The sequence below is a fragment of the Herpailurus yagouaroundi genome, unplaced genomic scaffold (genome assembly GCF_014898765.1).
Source record: "Herpailurus yagouaroundi ecotype Mexico unplaced genomic scaffold, PumYag 201, whole genome shotgun sequence".
NCBI classification, from domain to species: Eukaryota; Metazoa; Chordata; class Mammalia; order Carnivora; family Felidae; genus Herpailurus; species Herpailurus yagouaroundi.
In genome coordinates this window covers 1,556,945-1,573,948 of record NW_024412432.1, presented here as the reverse complement: position 1 = coordinate 1,573,948, position 17,004 = coordinate 1,556,945, and the positions used below count along the sequence as shown (strand labels likewise).

Genomic DNA, 17,004 nt, shown 5'->3' with positions numbered 1-17,004 from the left:
ATTTTTTTAGTTGAGATATAATTGGCATATAACATTGTTTTGGTTTTAGGGGTGCAAAATAATGATTTGATACATATGTATATGGCTAAATAATTATCACAATAAGTTTATTTAATATCAATCACCACACATAGTTATTTTTTCTTATGATGAGGCCTATTAAGATCAACTCTCTTAGCAACATTCGGATATATAATACAGCATTGTTAACTATAGTCACCATGCTGTACATTAAATCCATAGCACCTGTTTATCTTACAATTGAAAAGTGCCTTTTGACCACCTTCATCGATTTTGCCTGCCTCCACCCCTAGCTTCTGGCAACCACCAATCTGTTCGCTGCACCTATAAATTCAAACTTTTTAAAAAATTTTTTTAAATTTTTTATTTAATTTTAGAGAGAGAGAGAGAGAGACAAAGTGTGAGTGGGGGAGGAGCAGAGAGAGAGGGTGACACAGAATCTGAAGCAGGCTCCAGGCTCTGAACTGTCAGCACAGAGCTCAATGCGGGGCTTGAACTCATAAATGGTGAGATCATGACCTGAGCCAAAGTCAGATGCTCAAACAACTGAGCCATGCAGGCACCCCTCAAACTTTTTTTTTTTTTTTTAGTTTCCACGTATAAGTGAGATCATACAGTATCTATATTTCTTGGTCTCTCTTATTTCATGAAGCATAATGTCATTCATGTTGCAATGCCAGGATTTCTTTCTTTTTTATGACCGAATATTCCATTGTATATGTGTATTTCATGTTTTCTTTATCCATTTATCTGTCGATAGACACCTAACATTTTTTCCAAGTCTTGGCTGTTATAAACAATGCTGCAGTAAACATGGGGGTGCAGATGTCTTACCGAGATCAATTTCACTCTTTTGCATGTGGCTGTCCAGTTTTCCCAGCACCATTTATTAAAGAGAGTATCCTTTCCCCTTTGTATATTCTTGGCTTCTTTGTCATAAATTAAGTGACTATATATGTTTGGGTTTATTCCTGGACTCTCTGTTTTGTTCCATTGACCTGTCTGTTTTAATGTCAGTACCATATAGTACCATGTAGTACCATAACTTTGTAGTATGGTTTGAAATCAGGAAGTGTGGTTTCCAACAAGGCCTCCAGTTTTGTTGCTCTTTCTCAAGATTGCTTTGACTATTCAGGTTTTTTTGTGAGTCCATGCAAATTTTAGTATTGTTTGTTCTTATTTCTGTGGAAAATGCCATGGAATTTTGATGGGGATTGCATTGAATCTATAGATTGCTTTGAGTAGTATGGACATTTTCCAACATTCCCAGCCTACGAACACTGAATACCTTTCTATTTATTTGTGTCTTCTTCAGTGTCTTATCATTCTCAATGTATAGGCCTTTCATCTCCTTGGTTAAATTTATTTTTACTTGGTTCTTTTTTATGCATTTGTAAATGGGATTGTTTTCTTAATTTCTTCTTCTTATGGTTCCTTATTAATGTACAGAAATGCAATGAATTTTTGTAGGTTGATTTTGTATCCTGTAATTTTACTGAATTTGTTAGTTTTAACAGTTTTTTGTAGAGTCTAGGTTTTTGATATATAAGATCATGCCATATGTAAACAGAGACACTTTTACTTTTTCCTTTGCCATTTGGATGCCTTTTATTTCCTTGTCTTGCCTTATTGCTCTAGCTAGGACTTCCAGTACAGTGTTGAATAACAATGACAAGAGTAGGCATCCTTGTCTTATTCCTGATGTTGGAGGAAAAGCTTTGTTTTTACCAGTGGATATTACATTAGCTGTAAGCTTGTCACATATGGCCTTTATTATGTTGAGGTATGTTCTCTCTATACCCACTTTGTTGAGAGTTGTGTATTTTTAAATAAATAAGTTTGTATTAGTGAGAATATTCTGTTTTATTATGACAATAAATAATTCAAACTAATAGTAGTAATTTTCCTACCAATATTTCCTAACAATAATAAATCTATTTTTGTCATCCATTTTATTGACTTTTATTTATTTATGTATTTATTTATTTAATGTTTACTTATTTTGGGAGAGAAAGAGAGACAATGAATGGTAGAGGGACAGAGAGAGATGGAGAAAGAGAATTCCAAGCAGGCTCCATGCTGTCAGCACAGAGCCTGACGGCTTGATCTCACAAACTGTGAGATCATGACCTGAGCTGAAATCAAGAGTGGAAAGTTCAACTGACTGAGCCACCCAGGTGCCCCGACTTTATTTATTTTAACTATATAAAAAGCTCAATTAATTTGGAACTGAGCACTTATTATCCCATAATTCAAGCCAATAGAATATTTTCAAAAATCATGGCCTCCTTATGAAAACTGTATTATCTATTGTTATATATTTAAATATCATTCATTGTGACTCTTCACTAAAAAGTTACTCTTGATATTAAATGGAATTTTATAACTACTCATTAATGTATATTTAGAAATAATGTCTGATTAAAATAATTATTACATTTTTTTTGTTATGAGTTTTAGAAGGGAAAAAGCAAGCATGAATTATTGATGGAGTCTGGGTTGATGTCTTTATATGTGAAAGGCGCCTATAATTTACTTTGTGAGAGAATACCAACAAGAAAGAGACTGATATTAATAACCTAAGGTTATATTTTTAAAATTGTGTTTCATCATTTGATTATCAACATCACCTGGTAATTTCGTGATACAAAACGTATAGGCTTATAATCTATTGTCTCTGGGGTTAAGAAATCCAAGTTGCATGTACTTCTTGAATTCAAGTGATGAAAGATACTAGTTCTGCTTCTCTTATTATAGGTCAGCCTACAGCTGCAATTTATTTGTTGATATAATGCTCACTGTACCCTTCATACCCTCAGAACTATACTCATGAACTCCAGCTCTTTCTGTTAAATGTGAAGGTCTTTTTTTGACCTCAACTACTATTCAAGCAGATGGTCAAAAATTGCACTTATTCCCCTGATAAGAATCCTCATTTTCCCTTCCCTTGGGAAATACCACAGAGCCACTTACTGTGAGGGGTGGGGGAAAAGGCTTAGAAAACCGAGTTTAGTGCTGTTGGGATCATATAGGGGTCATGTTCTTCTCTAGGCTTGACTAATTTGAGGAAAGTTACGTTTAAGATTTCTTAGTGTGAACATTGTTATTTACAGCGCTCCTTGATATTTACCCAAGTAAATTAAAAACTTAGTTCACATAAGAACCTGTACACAGATACTTTTAGCAATTTTATTTATAATTGCCAAAACTTGGAAGCAACCAAGATGTCCTTCAGTAGATGAATAGATAAGTTGTGATACATTCAGGCAATAGACTGTTATTCAACAATAGAAAGAAATGAACTATCAAGCTACGAAAAGACATGGTCACCTTAAATGCATATTACTAAGTGAAAGAAGCTAGTCTGAAAGACTACTTACTGTATGATTCTAACTCTATGATAGTCTGGAAAATGCAAAACTGTAGAGAAAATAAAATAATAAATGGTTGTCAGGAGTTTGCAAGGAGGGATATATAGATGGAGCACAGGGAATTTTTAGGGCAGTGAAACAATTCCATATAATACTTTAATGGTGAATACATGTCATTATATATTTGTCAAAACTCATGGAATGTACACCACAAGGAATGAGCCCTATTATAAATAATGTTAACAGACTTTAATAATAATAATAATTTAATAATAGTTTATAATAATAATTTATTAACAATTTATTCGTCCATCAGTTGTTACAAATGTACCACCCTAATGCAAGATGTTAATAATAGGGAAAACTTTGTGCAGGGAGGGGCAGGGATATAAGATGTGGGAGAGGGATTCTGGGCATATTCTCTGTATATTTTACTCTGTTCTTCTGAAAATCCAAAATTGCTCTAAAAAAAGTCTTTAATTTTAAAAAGTTATTGTATTATGTGAAGTTCAAATGCACATCCTTTATACAGAATCAGTTATTTTATTAAAAAATAAAGTTAATGCAAAACTTACTTTATAAGTTTTGCAAGTATTAAAATTATGTTGACTTGATCTGTGACATTTTTATCACCGTTTGGTTATTTGAGTAGCTTTTTTTTTTTCTATAGCTTTTTCTGAGGGATTGGACCATGGGGGTCAGAGTTAGCACAATATCTTCTCTTAGTCAATTATTAAAAGAGTGTTATATTGAATATGATTTTTTGTTTAAGTTTAAATGCTTATCAGTGAATAAACAAAATTGAAGTGTTTATTGCATAATTCAGAAAAACTTTAGGCTTAGTACAGAAAATTCCTTTTCTTTCCTTTGTGGATTACTTTTCCACAGTGTTCTGGAACTGTCACTGCCAGATGTGGAAATGCCTATTTTAAAAATAACAGTGATACTGTTATACACAGGTTTGGATTATTTGCTTCCTCCCTAAAAGCACTGTATTTGGGGAAAATTATTGACATTTTGAGGTCAGAATCAAATCTGGAAGTCAGGACTTACTGTAAATAGAGAAGCAGAGAGGATAAAATAAGAAGAGGTGTATATGTGACTGATTATTTTAAGAAAACAAATATCAAGACCTAGATGTAATTAAACACATTTCATTACGTCTATCTAGAAAAAATTTAAATACTTCCTAAAAGGAATGCTGTTCTGTAATTTAGTTTCTGAACATATTGTAGGTATAAAGAAAGTGTTTTTTGGAAATTAAATTAATTCATTTAAATGCATCCCATAATCTAAAATGTTTCTTTTTTATTAAAACCAGATGAGATGAAACAAAAGTCTTTGGGAACCTTACCTCATTATTGACAGTATGATGATGAATAACATTTCATGTAATATCTAATACCTTATTTCTCTAACTTGGCAAAAATGAAGGGAATTAGGAAAGAGGACTGAGGTTATATTGTATAAAAATAATTTTTAAGAAATTCTCTAGTGATGTTTATATGTATTAAGTGTGCTTTTAGTTGGAACTGGTTCATTGGTGGTTGATTTCTGTGGTTCATTTCTAGGTCCTTCAGCAGCTTTTAAATCATTGTAGGAAAAACAAAGATAAAATACTTCTTTTCTCCTTTTCCACCAAGGTAAGTTCCTTCTGAAGTATATACTCTTAATTGGCCCAGCCCTAACTCTTGAGGCATAAATCCTAAGAGACATAACAGTGTCCAGCCACAGTTTTATCTTATACATACTGTAGAAAATAGTAGTGACATAAGCAACTTTTAAAACAGACACTTAAATCTCAATGATATCAAGATTACTGTCAAAGAGGAAACTCAAAGATTTTTAATTCTCTGTTGATGTTTTTATTAATAATTAAAGTGTTCTTTAAGGCATGTAAGAGATTTTAGAACTTGGAAAATAGCACAAATAATGAAATTCACTTACATAAATTATTTGGCCAATACTTTTTATTTGGTTTTAGTTTCAAAAAAAAATAAAGTTTGATTTTTTTTTCCCTGAAAGATTGATTTAAAAAACAAACATTGGTGAATATTATAGTCAGTTTCAGGATAGTGGGGAGAAATACATAAGCCAGAAGTCAGGAAAATATTTGTTGCTCTTGTAATTATAAGAAAGAACTTGTGAGCAGCAATTATTAATACTTAGTAAATCTTCTCTCTATAGTGGTACGAAATTTATTAAACCATACATTTGTCTTTGCCCATTTCCATACCTTTTCTCTAGTTACTTGATGTTCTGCAGCAATACTGTATGGCAGCTGGCCTTGATTACCGACGACTTGATGGAAGTACGAAATCAGAGGAAAGAATCAAGATTGTGAAAGAGTTCAACAGTACACAAGATGTTAACATTTGCCTTGTCTCCACAATGTAAGAAAATAAAATTTGATAACTTGATTTTTATGTAATTGCTTTTAAGATTTAGGGTAATTTAAAAATTATTACTGGATTAATTTTCAGTGGTTATGATTATATTGCCTTGTTTTATTTGGCTTTGAGGAGAAGCAGCAAAAATGCTATTGTATTAATTATGACTGAAATAACAATATCTTGAGTTTTACCTACCTTTTTTCTCAATTTCCTTATCATCACTGGATTCTCTTTATATGTCTGGGTTTATAAAGATAACAATCAAAAGAAATGGATGTTTCCTCCTAGGAATTTTTTGTGGTAGTGTTTTTATTCATGTCTGTGGTCAGAACAGTCAGACTTAATTGAGTAATTGAGTTATTAATCAAATAACTAAGAATCATTTGTAGCAGTGGCTTTTAAAGTATGCTCAAGCAGCCCTAGAGAGCTCACTAGGGTTAGTGGGCCAGGTATTTCCTCCCTCTGTCTACCTGCTCTCAACCATAGCAGCTCTACATTAATAGGTTTTATAAAAGTTAAGTCAGTTCTAACACCTATTTATGAATCTCTCATTAAAACCTTTTAAAGAATATATACACTTTAGAGCAAGATTTATGCCAGTATAAACACCTAAGAAGATTAATCCCTTTTGGGGGGTAACAAATCCTTAACTTTTGACATCTAATGTAATAAGTACTTTATAGATTTACCCCCACTATCTTGCAAAAAGAATTTCAGAGGACTTTAAAAACAAATGTAGCAGGGTGCCTGGGTGGCTCAGTCATTGAGCGTCCAACTTTGGCTCAGGTCATGATCTCACAGTTTGTGAGTTTGAGCCCCACATCAGGCTGGGTGCTTTGGCATAGAGTCTGCTTTGGATCCTTTGTCCCCTCTCTCTGCCCCTCCCCTGTTTGTGCTGTCTCTCTCAAGGATAATAATTTTTTTAAAAAAAAAAAGTTAAAAGCAAACATGTAAAATGTAAAAAGTCAACAAAAAATTACTTAAAATGAGGCATAAAATTATATATATGATGAATGCGCTACTTACTATTGAACACCGAAATTCTCCTTGAACTCTTGCATTGAGAGGCACTCTGGATTCCCATTTTCCTGTGAATGGATTCAAGAAGTAATTTCTCATATGAGCCCTTACCTACGAGCATTAAATGACATAGGATATTGTCTTCTGTTAAGTTTTATAAAGTACATAAACATGCTTAATTTGTTAAATAATGTCTCCAAAGTAACAAATGCCTTCAACAATACTTCAAATAGTACCGAACTTCTAGACAAGCTGTCATCTGCCACTCCTTGTCTGCTCACCCCCATCTAATTTGATGAGATCTGCCATAATGCTCCTAATTATCTCTATGTTAGAAATTTCTATTTAACCCATTTAGTGAGTTTTTAAAGACTGTATTTTTCATGTTTAAAGCCCTATTGGTATTTTTCAAATCTGCCTAATCATTTTTACTTATATTTTGTTCTTTATGTTTTCTAGCTTTTCTTTTGTTTCTTTAGTAATTTCAATCATTATTTTTTAAAATCCCTTTTTAAATGGCATTTTTGCTCTGTTAACTCCTGAATTGGGGCTGCTAATCCTTCTGTTGTTCCCTCTTGTTCTTGCTCATGGTACATGGTTTCTTCACACATTTTGTAATTTTTTATTTTGAGCTTATCTATCTATAGAGGGGCTTTCCCCCTCTATTTTAGCCAGACATCATGCCAGCCACATAGGGATGGGAATCCATGTTTCTTGCTTGGCTTTTATTGACATCCCAAGAGTGAGGCACTTGATTACTGTTTCTGTATGTCCTCCACTGACATTACAGAGGCGACTGGGTTATAGCTGGGCAGAAATGAATGTCCCAGCTCCTCAGTCTTCTGTGATATCCTCTGAGTGGAGGTGAGAGGCACCCCATTTTAGTCAAGCAAGAGTGGAAATCTAATCTCCTCACTCAGCCTTTACTGACCAGGTTGGGATTCAGGTCATAGATTTTTTTTTTTCCATGGTGTTTCCAAAAATAGGCGGGTTATTATCTAACATTTTCTGTGTTAAAAGTCTATACCTTTCCTGGTTCTTTAGCTAAAGGAAAAGGGCTTTTCTTGGGCCTTTTTTTTTTTTTGGTCTTGACTGTTGGCATTTCCAGTTTGCTGGTTTCTCCAGAACCCAGTCTGGGATTTTTAAGCAAAAACAAAGCTGGAGAACTCACTGCCATGTCCTTCATTAGTTCTTATAGTCTCTAGCCATGCTTTGTTCTCTCTGCCTTTCAGGTCTTACATTTATTTTATATATGATGCCCAGCATTTTAAGCTGCACTTACTGAGAGGAGTAAGAAGTGCATCTACTCCTGCCTTGGTTTTTAAAAATGTGTATATTACTTTATTTAGTTGGACCATACTTACAATTTTTAAAAATTATGTTAGGAAGACCTTACAGCATCGTATTTGAATATCCAAAACAATGAAAAAAAACAGTACAACCTATTTACGTGGGCTTTAATGGTCAATTTCTTTTAGGATTATTCTAGAATGGTAGAAAAACTATTCTGTAGCTGTTTTGTTTGTGGCATGTTTGTGTTTTAATCATCTTTTATGATGTTAATGCAGTATTGTGTTGATTTGGTTACAGAAACCTGGCACAATTGAATTAGAAGGCAATGACTATGCTTTTGCTATTTTAATGTGCCCAATTCTGTTTCCTCAGGGCTGGTGGACTAGGCCTCAATTTTGTTGGTGCCAATGTTGTTGTATTGTTTGATCCTACTTGGAATCCAGCCAATGATCTTCAAGCAATTGACAGGTATAATACTGACAAAATTTAAAGTGATTTGCAAATACTTTGAAAATACCCCCTTGTGATTCTCTTAAGTTGCTTTTATAATATGACTATGATTAGAAGACAGAGAAAACCTTATTTAAAAAAATTGCATTTAAGGGGCATCTGGGTGACTCAGTTAAGTGTCCAACTCTTTTTTCTTTTTTTTTTTAATGTTTATTTATTTTTGAGAGAGAGACCGAGCATGAGTTGGTGAGGGGCAGAGAGGGAGACACAGAATCCAAAGCAGGCTCCAGGCTCTGAGCTGTCAACACAGAGCCCAGTGCAAGGCCCGAACTCACAAGCTGTGAGATCATGACCTAAGCTGAAGTCAGATGCTTAACCGACTGAGCCACCCAGGTGCCCCTAAGTATCCAACTCTTGATCTCAGCTCAGCTCTTGATCTCAGGGTCATGAGTTGGGCCCTGCTGGGCATGGAGTCTACTTAAAAAAAAAAAAAAAAGTAATTAAAAATTGTATTCAGATCTGAACCCAAATGGCAGGCTGATAGCGGCAATTTATTTTCTTTCTATCTCAGAATCCCATTTTGACAGGATTGATTTAAGAAGGACAGGTGACTCAGTCAGTTAAGTGTCCAACTCTTGGTCTGGGCTCAGGTAATGATCTCATGGCTCTGTGGGTTCGAGCCCCATCTCGGGCTCTGCACTGACAGCATGGTGCCTGCTTGGGATTCTCTCTCTCTCTGCCCCTCTCCCATTTGCACTTGCTCGCTCCCTCAAAATAAATAAGTAAAAACTTAAAAAAAAAAAAAAAGGGAACAAACACATCATACTGCAGGAAGATAGGAAAGGTCACTACTAGTAGATCAGAAGTTTGGAGAAACTCTCAGAAGGTAGAAGGCAGAATCTGTCTTACAACAGCATCTGTGTAATCAAGAAACCAGCAGAGAAAAGCCACAATCCAAAGTCAGCAGGAGAGCACAGAGAAATTTCAAGCTTGGGGTCAGTAACTATGGGATGTAGAAACAGACCAGAGTGAATTCTTGTTAGAAATTAATTAATGTGCTAACTCTAAAACAATTTCCTCTCCCATACCCAATATAAAGAGAGGTTGGCCTACAACGGATGCCCCTTGATCAAAACTGAAAGAATTGTTTCATAAATTTTATAAATAAGTGGGGAATCTGACTGACAAAAGGTTTTTACAGTGGGCATTAGGATCAGATCATAAAGCAGAACTGAACCTGAAGGATTGCTTCCCAGGTCTCTGTGGAACACAAAACGGGGAAATGATTAAATAGACTTATGTACCTTCATGGAAATCCAGACCAGCTTTCCTGTGCAGTCCACCCAGTTCTTCATTTGTAATTATGAATGAAAAACTAAGAGTTATGAGACCTTTTATGGAGCGCCTAGGTGGCTCAGTCAGTTAAGCTTCCAACTTTGGCTCATGGTTCATGAGTTCAAACCCTGAGTTGGGTTCTGTGCTGATGGCTTGGAGCCTGGAGCCTGCTTTGGATTCTGTGTCATCCTCTCTCTCTGCCCCTACCCCACTCACACTCTTCTCTCTCTCTCTCAAATAAGCATTAAAAAAATTTTAAAAAAAAATTGTGAGACAGTTTAATAAAACCAGCAGTATGAAAGAAAAGGGCCAAGATGAAAAACTGACCCTGAAGGAAATAAAATAAGAATAGGGCACCCTGAAAAAAAGTGCATGGAAAAGAAAAATAGAAATGCTTAGAATTTAAAAGTGTTACCAAATAACTCATTACAAGGTCTGAGTAATAAAATGGAGAAGACTGAAAGTGAAAATTGATATGGAAAATAAAAGGAATGAATATTTGAAAACACAGTGACAGAGCAGGAGAAAAAACAGACACATCTTGCTGATATTTCTAAGTTCCAAAGATAAGGGGACTAAACAATGCCTGAATGAGAAAGAGGGAGAGGAAATTATTTATAAAAAAAAAAAAAAAAAAGAAAAGAAAAAAGAACAAAACAGATTACCAACAAATGAGAATCCCACTCATTTCTGCAAATCCCACTGTTCCTGCAAAATAGACTTTGAAGAACTGACTTTTCATCTGCATTATAGAATTCTAGAAGACAACAGAAGTTGTCAGTGACAAAATTCATATGATGTATCTGCAACAAAATAATTTTGACTTATAGTTGTAATCAATGACTAATATATCAATATGTGAGGGGAAATAAATCATCTGTTGACATCTAGGAACTGAAAAATTTATATTTAAGTCTAAATAATTATTGATGGTTTAGTTGAGAGACTTAATACAGTTATAAAGAAAGGATTCTGAGAAATATAAAGGGATGGTATAAGAAAATTAATAAGAATCAAACACTAAAATTTCATATAATTTCAATAAAACATTGGGAGGGTGGGGGTAATTCTGTTAGAAGTTATATTTCATCAAAAAATAATTTGGATATCCTGGTCAGATTTCAAATTTATGCCAAAAAAAAGTGTTCTTAAAATTTTAGCCAAAAATTTAAGGGCACAACTAAAAGAAATCTTTAAAAAATCACTGAGAAAATGTGATTATTTCAGTAAAATGATTGGAAATATGAGTGTATAGCAAGAGGTAAAAGAAACTAAGCATGGCAAATATAAAACCTAACGTAAACTGTGAGAAATAAAGCCAAACGTAAAACTTCCTTTTAAACAAAAAAAGAAGGTAAAAATGAAATGTTAGATTCAGATTTATGCTTATTGCTATAGATATAATTTTATATATTTATAAAATTCAAAAATACATAGAAGGTTAAAAATAAAATATATTTGAAATCTCATCAGGGAGATGATAACAAAAAGTAAGAACGGCAAAATATTAATAGACTTCAAGGCAAATGCATTGAGGAAAACAAAATGGAACAATCGATGAGGAAAGTATAATAGTCACTACATAACAAAGACAATCTTTTATGATGAGAAATGGGCAAATCTACAATCATGATGGGAAACTTAATATCCTTCTCTCAAAGATTAATAGATCAACTAGGCAAAAAAAGGAAGTATATAAATTATTTGATTAACAGTTATTTAGCCTTTAACTTAATAAATGTATTTAACCATATAATAACTGAAAATACCCACTCTTTCAAAAAACGTTTTAGAGCATACTTTTAAATAACAATATATTTTAATAGAAACCACAAGGACTAGATTACATGCCTCTAATTAATACAAAAGACAAGACCCTAGAAAGTAACAATGAGCTTGTAGCTAATAAAAATCTCTCCATATGGACATTTTAAAATATAAAATATATTTTTAAATAACTCTTGTATTAAAGAGGAAATCAAAGAGTGATGCCAGCAAGATGGCAGACTGGAAGCTCTAGGTATATGTTTCGCCATGGGTGGATTTAAAAAACTAGACACTGATTAAAATAACTTTATGGAAGCTATTTAAATCAAAGATCTACAGTTATCAAGCAAATTCCCAATCAAGAAGAAGCTATATTCAAAACTGTAGGAAATTTCATGGCATTTTTACCCATTCTTGCCTCACCCCATTTCCTGGCACAGCACAGCACAGCCAGGAAGAGGAAGTAACAGTTAGTTCCCTGTTCCCTCCCTCTCAGGTTGGAAAAAGCAGTGTGGAACTCCTTTGCAACTTTCTAACCTATCTGTGAGCTGCCAGAGGGAATGGTTTCTTTTTCACCTGACAGTGCTTAGGTAAGAAACGGTGGCATAGCTTGGATCTCAGACTGGCAGAAGCTGTTGAAGACAGTTATAGGCTCCATTGTGCATGAAAGCAGTAGTGGGACTGTATATTACAGTAGAGGAATACAGTAGAATATATCTAAAGCCCTGAGAAGAGGCTGAGATGAGACTTTTTGAGAAAGTAAGACATTTAAAAGCAGTTGTGTATACAGGAGATATCGGAAAACATACACACCCAAACACACAGGCCCTGGTCACACATAACCAAAAATGACCAAAGACATTTTTAAAAAAAAAAATTTCTTTTAACGTTTATTTATTTTTGAGACAGAAAGAGACAGAGCACGAGTGGGGGAGGGTCAGAGAGAGGGAGACACAGAATCTGAAACAGGCTCCAGGCTCTGAGCTGTCAGCACAGAGCCTGACGCAGGGCTCGAACTCGCAGACCGCGAAATCATGACCCTAGCTGAAGTCGGCCGCTTAATGGACTGAGCCACCCAGGCGCCCCCCAAAGACAATTTTTTAATCCTTACCCTGAGCTCCTCCTAAGACTCAAGACACAGCCTGCTAATTAATGAATGTTTTCAATAATAGTTTGCAAAGACTAGAAGTGGCTGTTTTATCAATGGCCAATTTTTAACAAAAAAGTGCAAGGCATTTATAAAGAAAGAGGAAAACTAGCTCATTCAGAGGAACAAATTAAATCTTCTAAAGAAACACAGGCATAGGACTTACTTAGACAAAGAGTTTAAAACAACTATCTTAAAGAGCTAAATGGAAACATGGACAAAGATCTAAAGGAAATCAGGAAAACAACATATAAACAAAATTAAAATATTAGCAAAGAGATTGAAATTATGTATATATAAAAAGAACAAAGTAGAAACTCTGAACCTGAAAAATATAATAACTGAAATGAAAAAAAAAAAAGTCACTAGAAAGAGTCATCATATTTGGGCAGCAAACTTGAAGACAGATCTGAGGAGCAACAAACCAAAAGACTGAAACAAAGGAAAATGAACATAGCTTAAGGAACTCATGGAACATATTAAATAGACCAATATACACATTGTAGGAATACAAAAGAAGAGAGAGAAAAGGGCAAAGCTATTTGAAGAAATAATGACTGAAATAATAATGTCCCAAATTCAAAGGAAAGACATTAATATGCAAATACAGGAAGCTTAACAAACACCAGGTAGGGTAAACCCAAAGAAACTCACACTGAGACAGGTTATTAAACTGGAGAAAGCCTAAGACAGATCTTGAAAGCAGCAAGAGAAAAATGACCTGTAGTGTACAAGAGATTCCCCAGTAAGATTATTAGCAGATTCTCAACAGAAACCTTACAAGCCAGGAGGCAGTAGAATGATATGTTTAAAGTGCCAAAAGAAAAGAACATCAACAAAGAATTCTATATCAGCCAAAACTGTCCTTCAAAACTGAGGGAGAAACTAAAACATTCCCAAACAGAAGCTTAGTTTATTACCACTCGACCTTCCCTAAAAGAAATGCTGAGAGACTTTCAAGTTCAAATTAAAGGACTCTAACAGTGACTCAAAACCATATAAAAATATAAAATTCTCCAGTGCTTGTAAGTACAGGGACAAATATAAAAAACCAGTCTTACTATTATTTTGGTTTATAAATCTTTTTATTTTTTATTTAATGAAACTTTCACAGTTTGTTTTTAAGTTTATTTATTTATTTGAGAGGTGAGTAGGGGCAGAGAGAGTCCCAAGCAGGCTCCACACTGTCAGCACAGAGCCCAACATAGCACTCAAACTCATGAACCATGAGATTATTACCTGAGCCAAAATCAAGAGTTGGACACTTAACTGACTGAGAGCCACCAAGGCACCCCTATTTTTTTTTTTTAATTTAAAAGACAAATGCAGGGGCATCTGGCTGGCTTAGTTGCTAGAGCATGCAATCTTGATATCGAGGTTGTGGGTTCAAGCCCCACGCTGGGTGTTGAGATGACCTAAAAATAAAATCTTTTAAAAACATAAAATACAAATGCATGAAAATAAATATAAGTCTGTGTTAATGAATAATGAATATAAAGATTTAATTTTTGATATCAAGCACAAAAGTGGGGACAAAGCTGCAAAGGAGAGTTTTTTTTAATGCAATTGAAGTTAAGTTGGTATCAGTTTAAGGTAGGTTGTTATAACTTTTGGATGTTATATGTAATCTTCATAAAGAAAATATCTATAAAATATACACAAACAGAAATGAGAAAGGAATCAAAATGTGTCACTAAAAAATCACATAACACAAAGGAAGGCAGTAATGGAGGAAATGAGGGACAAAATAGCCATGAGACATACAGAAAACAAAATAGCAAAAGTAAATCCTTCCCTGTCATTAATACATTTAAATGTAAATGGACTAAACTTTCCAATCAAAAGATACAGATTGGCAGGATAAATTAAAAACAACAACACACGGCATGCCAACTTACACTGTCTGTAAGACATTCACTTTAGGCTTAAGGACATGCATGAGTTAAAAGTGAAAGGATGAAAAAAGATATTTCATCCAAATAGTAACCAAAAGACAGGAGGGGTAGTTATTCTAATATCAGACAAAATAAACTTTAAATTGAAAACTGTTATAAGAGACAAAGGATGGTATACAATGATAATTCTTGATTTAACTCACCCAGAAGCTATGACAATTAGAAACATAAATATACCAAATAAACAAGCTGTAAAATATATAAAGCAAACATTGACAGAATTGAAAGGAGCAGTACACAACTCTACAATAGTAGTAGGAGACTTCAGTACTCCACTCCAATAATGGATAGAACATCTGGTCAGAAGATCAATAAGGGAAGAAAGACTCAAATGACATTATAGACAAGTTGGACCTAACAGATGTATACAGAATTCTCCTTCCAACAATTTTAGATTGTTGAAATTACACATTTTTCTCAAGTGCACAGGGAACATTCTTCATGATAGGGCATATGTTAGGTTACAAAACATGTTAATAAATTTTAAAAGATTGAAATCTTATAGTTTCTTTTCCAAACACAATAGAATGAAATTAGAAATCAACAGCAGAAGAAACACTGGAAAATCCACAGATATGTTGAAATTAAACAACATGCTCTTAAACATCCAATGGTTTTAAAAAGAAATCACAAAAGAAATTAGAAAATTGAGAAAAAGGAAAAGGAAAACACAACATATTCAAACTTATTCAATGCAGTGAAAGCAGTGCTAATTTTATAGCTGTAAACACATTAAAAAAGAAGAAAGGTCTGAAATCAACTCTCCAACCTTATACCTTAAGGAGCTAGAAAAAGAACAAATTAAACCTAAGGCTACCAAAAAGAAGTAATAAAGATTAAAACAGAGATAAATGAATGAATGAATGAATGAATGAATAAAACAGAGATAAATGAAATAGACTAAAAACAATAGAAAACAACAAAACCATGAGCTCTTTTTCAAAATGATCAACAAACTTGACAAACCTTTAGCTAGATTGACTAAGAGAAGACTGAAATAACTGAAATCAGAAGTGGAAAAGGAGATGTTACTATTGATGTAATAGAAAGGATTATAAGTACTATAAATGGTTGTACATCAGCAAATTGGATGATCCAGATGAAATGAACAAATTTGAAGAATCATATAACTTACCAAGACTGAAACATGAATAGAAAATATGAATAGACCAACAACTAGAAGATTGAGTCAGTAATTAAAAATGCCAACAAACAGAAACCCATGACCAGATGGCTTCACTGATGAATGCTACCAAGCATTTAAAAAAGAATTAATACCATTCTTCCCCAGGCTCTTACAAAAACTTGAACACTTCCTAGTTCATTCTGTGAGGCCAGCATTACCCTGATATCAAAGCTTTTATGGGATAGGCAGTGTTATCCTACCCATTTTACATGTGAGGAAGCTGAGGCACAACAAACTGAAGTAACTTCCTGAAGTTCACAGCCAATGATTTCAGGATCTGAATTCATGTGCTCTTACAGAGCCCACACTTTTAACCAGCTTCACACCACTGACAGCTATCAAGGAAAATAATCAAATGAAAGCCACAGAAAAATTTTCACTGTTTTTTCTTTTGTCTTAACAACATATCAAGACCTAATATCTTATTTATCCTAGGGTACTGTGTTTTGGTATTCAGTTTAAATTAGTTGACAATAAAACTAAATGAACAACATTTCTCTTTTCCTCCCTGCCCTTCAATTGACTCTGGCAGGAGGAACCAAGAAGAGAAAGGAAGATTTTGACCTCCATACTGTATAACAGTTCCTCAGTATTTATTTTCATGGTAAAAAGACCATCACTTAACATATCCCTACTTAATGGACCCAGAAATTGATGAAGCGTAGGTCTAAAGTAACATGTTGTAAGGTTTTTGTCTGTAAAGAATATGTATTCTAACAGAATCTATCCTATTTACGAAACAATTGAGCACACACCCAAAAGACATTTCCTTAGATCCATTTAAGAAAATTTTTAAGACTCAAATCCACTGTGAGAAAGAAAGGGATTATGAGCCCCTCTATATCTAGCCTGCAGGATGAAAGTGAGAATGCAGTAATTTACCCTGGCTGTGCTGTGCCACAGGAGGCCCCATCCCCCTCTTCGGGTACAAGATGTGCAGGGCCCCAAGATACCCTCTAGTAGTAAAGTCCTTTTCTATTGGGAGTACTGTACTGGGTGAAGGAGGCAGAGAGAACATCAGATACAACAACATAGAGTGACTTTATAAGGTCAAAAATTTTCACCA

At 34.1% G+C, this 17,004-nt stretch overlaps 1 protein-coding gene across 5 annotated transcripts in view; it reads left to right on the top strand.

The window, feature by feature from the left end:
- ERCC6L2 (ERCC excision repair 6 like 2) overlaps positions 1-17,004 on the top strand; it is a 148,549-nt gene that overhangs the window by 77,204 nt on the left and 54,341 nt on the right. For all 5 annotated transcript variants that reach the window (XM_040450230.1, XM_040450229.1, XM_040450227.1 and 2 more), the window contains exons 10-12: positions 4,964-5,035; positions 5,640-5,785; positions 8,471-8,566. In XM_040450230.1, coding sequence (XP_040306164.1) covers positions 4,964-5,035; positions 5,640-5,785; positions 8,471-8,566 — 314 coding nt within the window. The remainder of the gene's footprint in view (positions 1-4,963; positions 5,036-5,639; positions 5,786-8,470; positions 8,567-17,004) is intronic.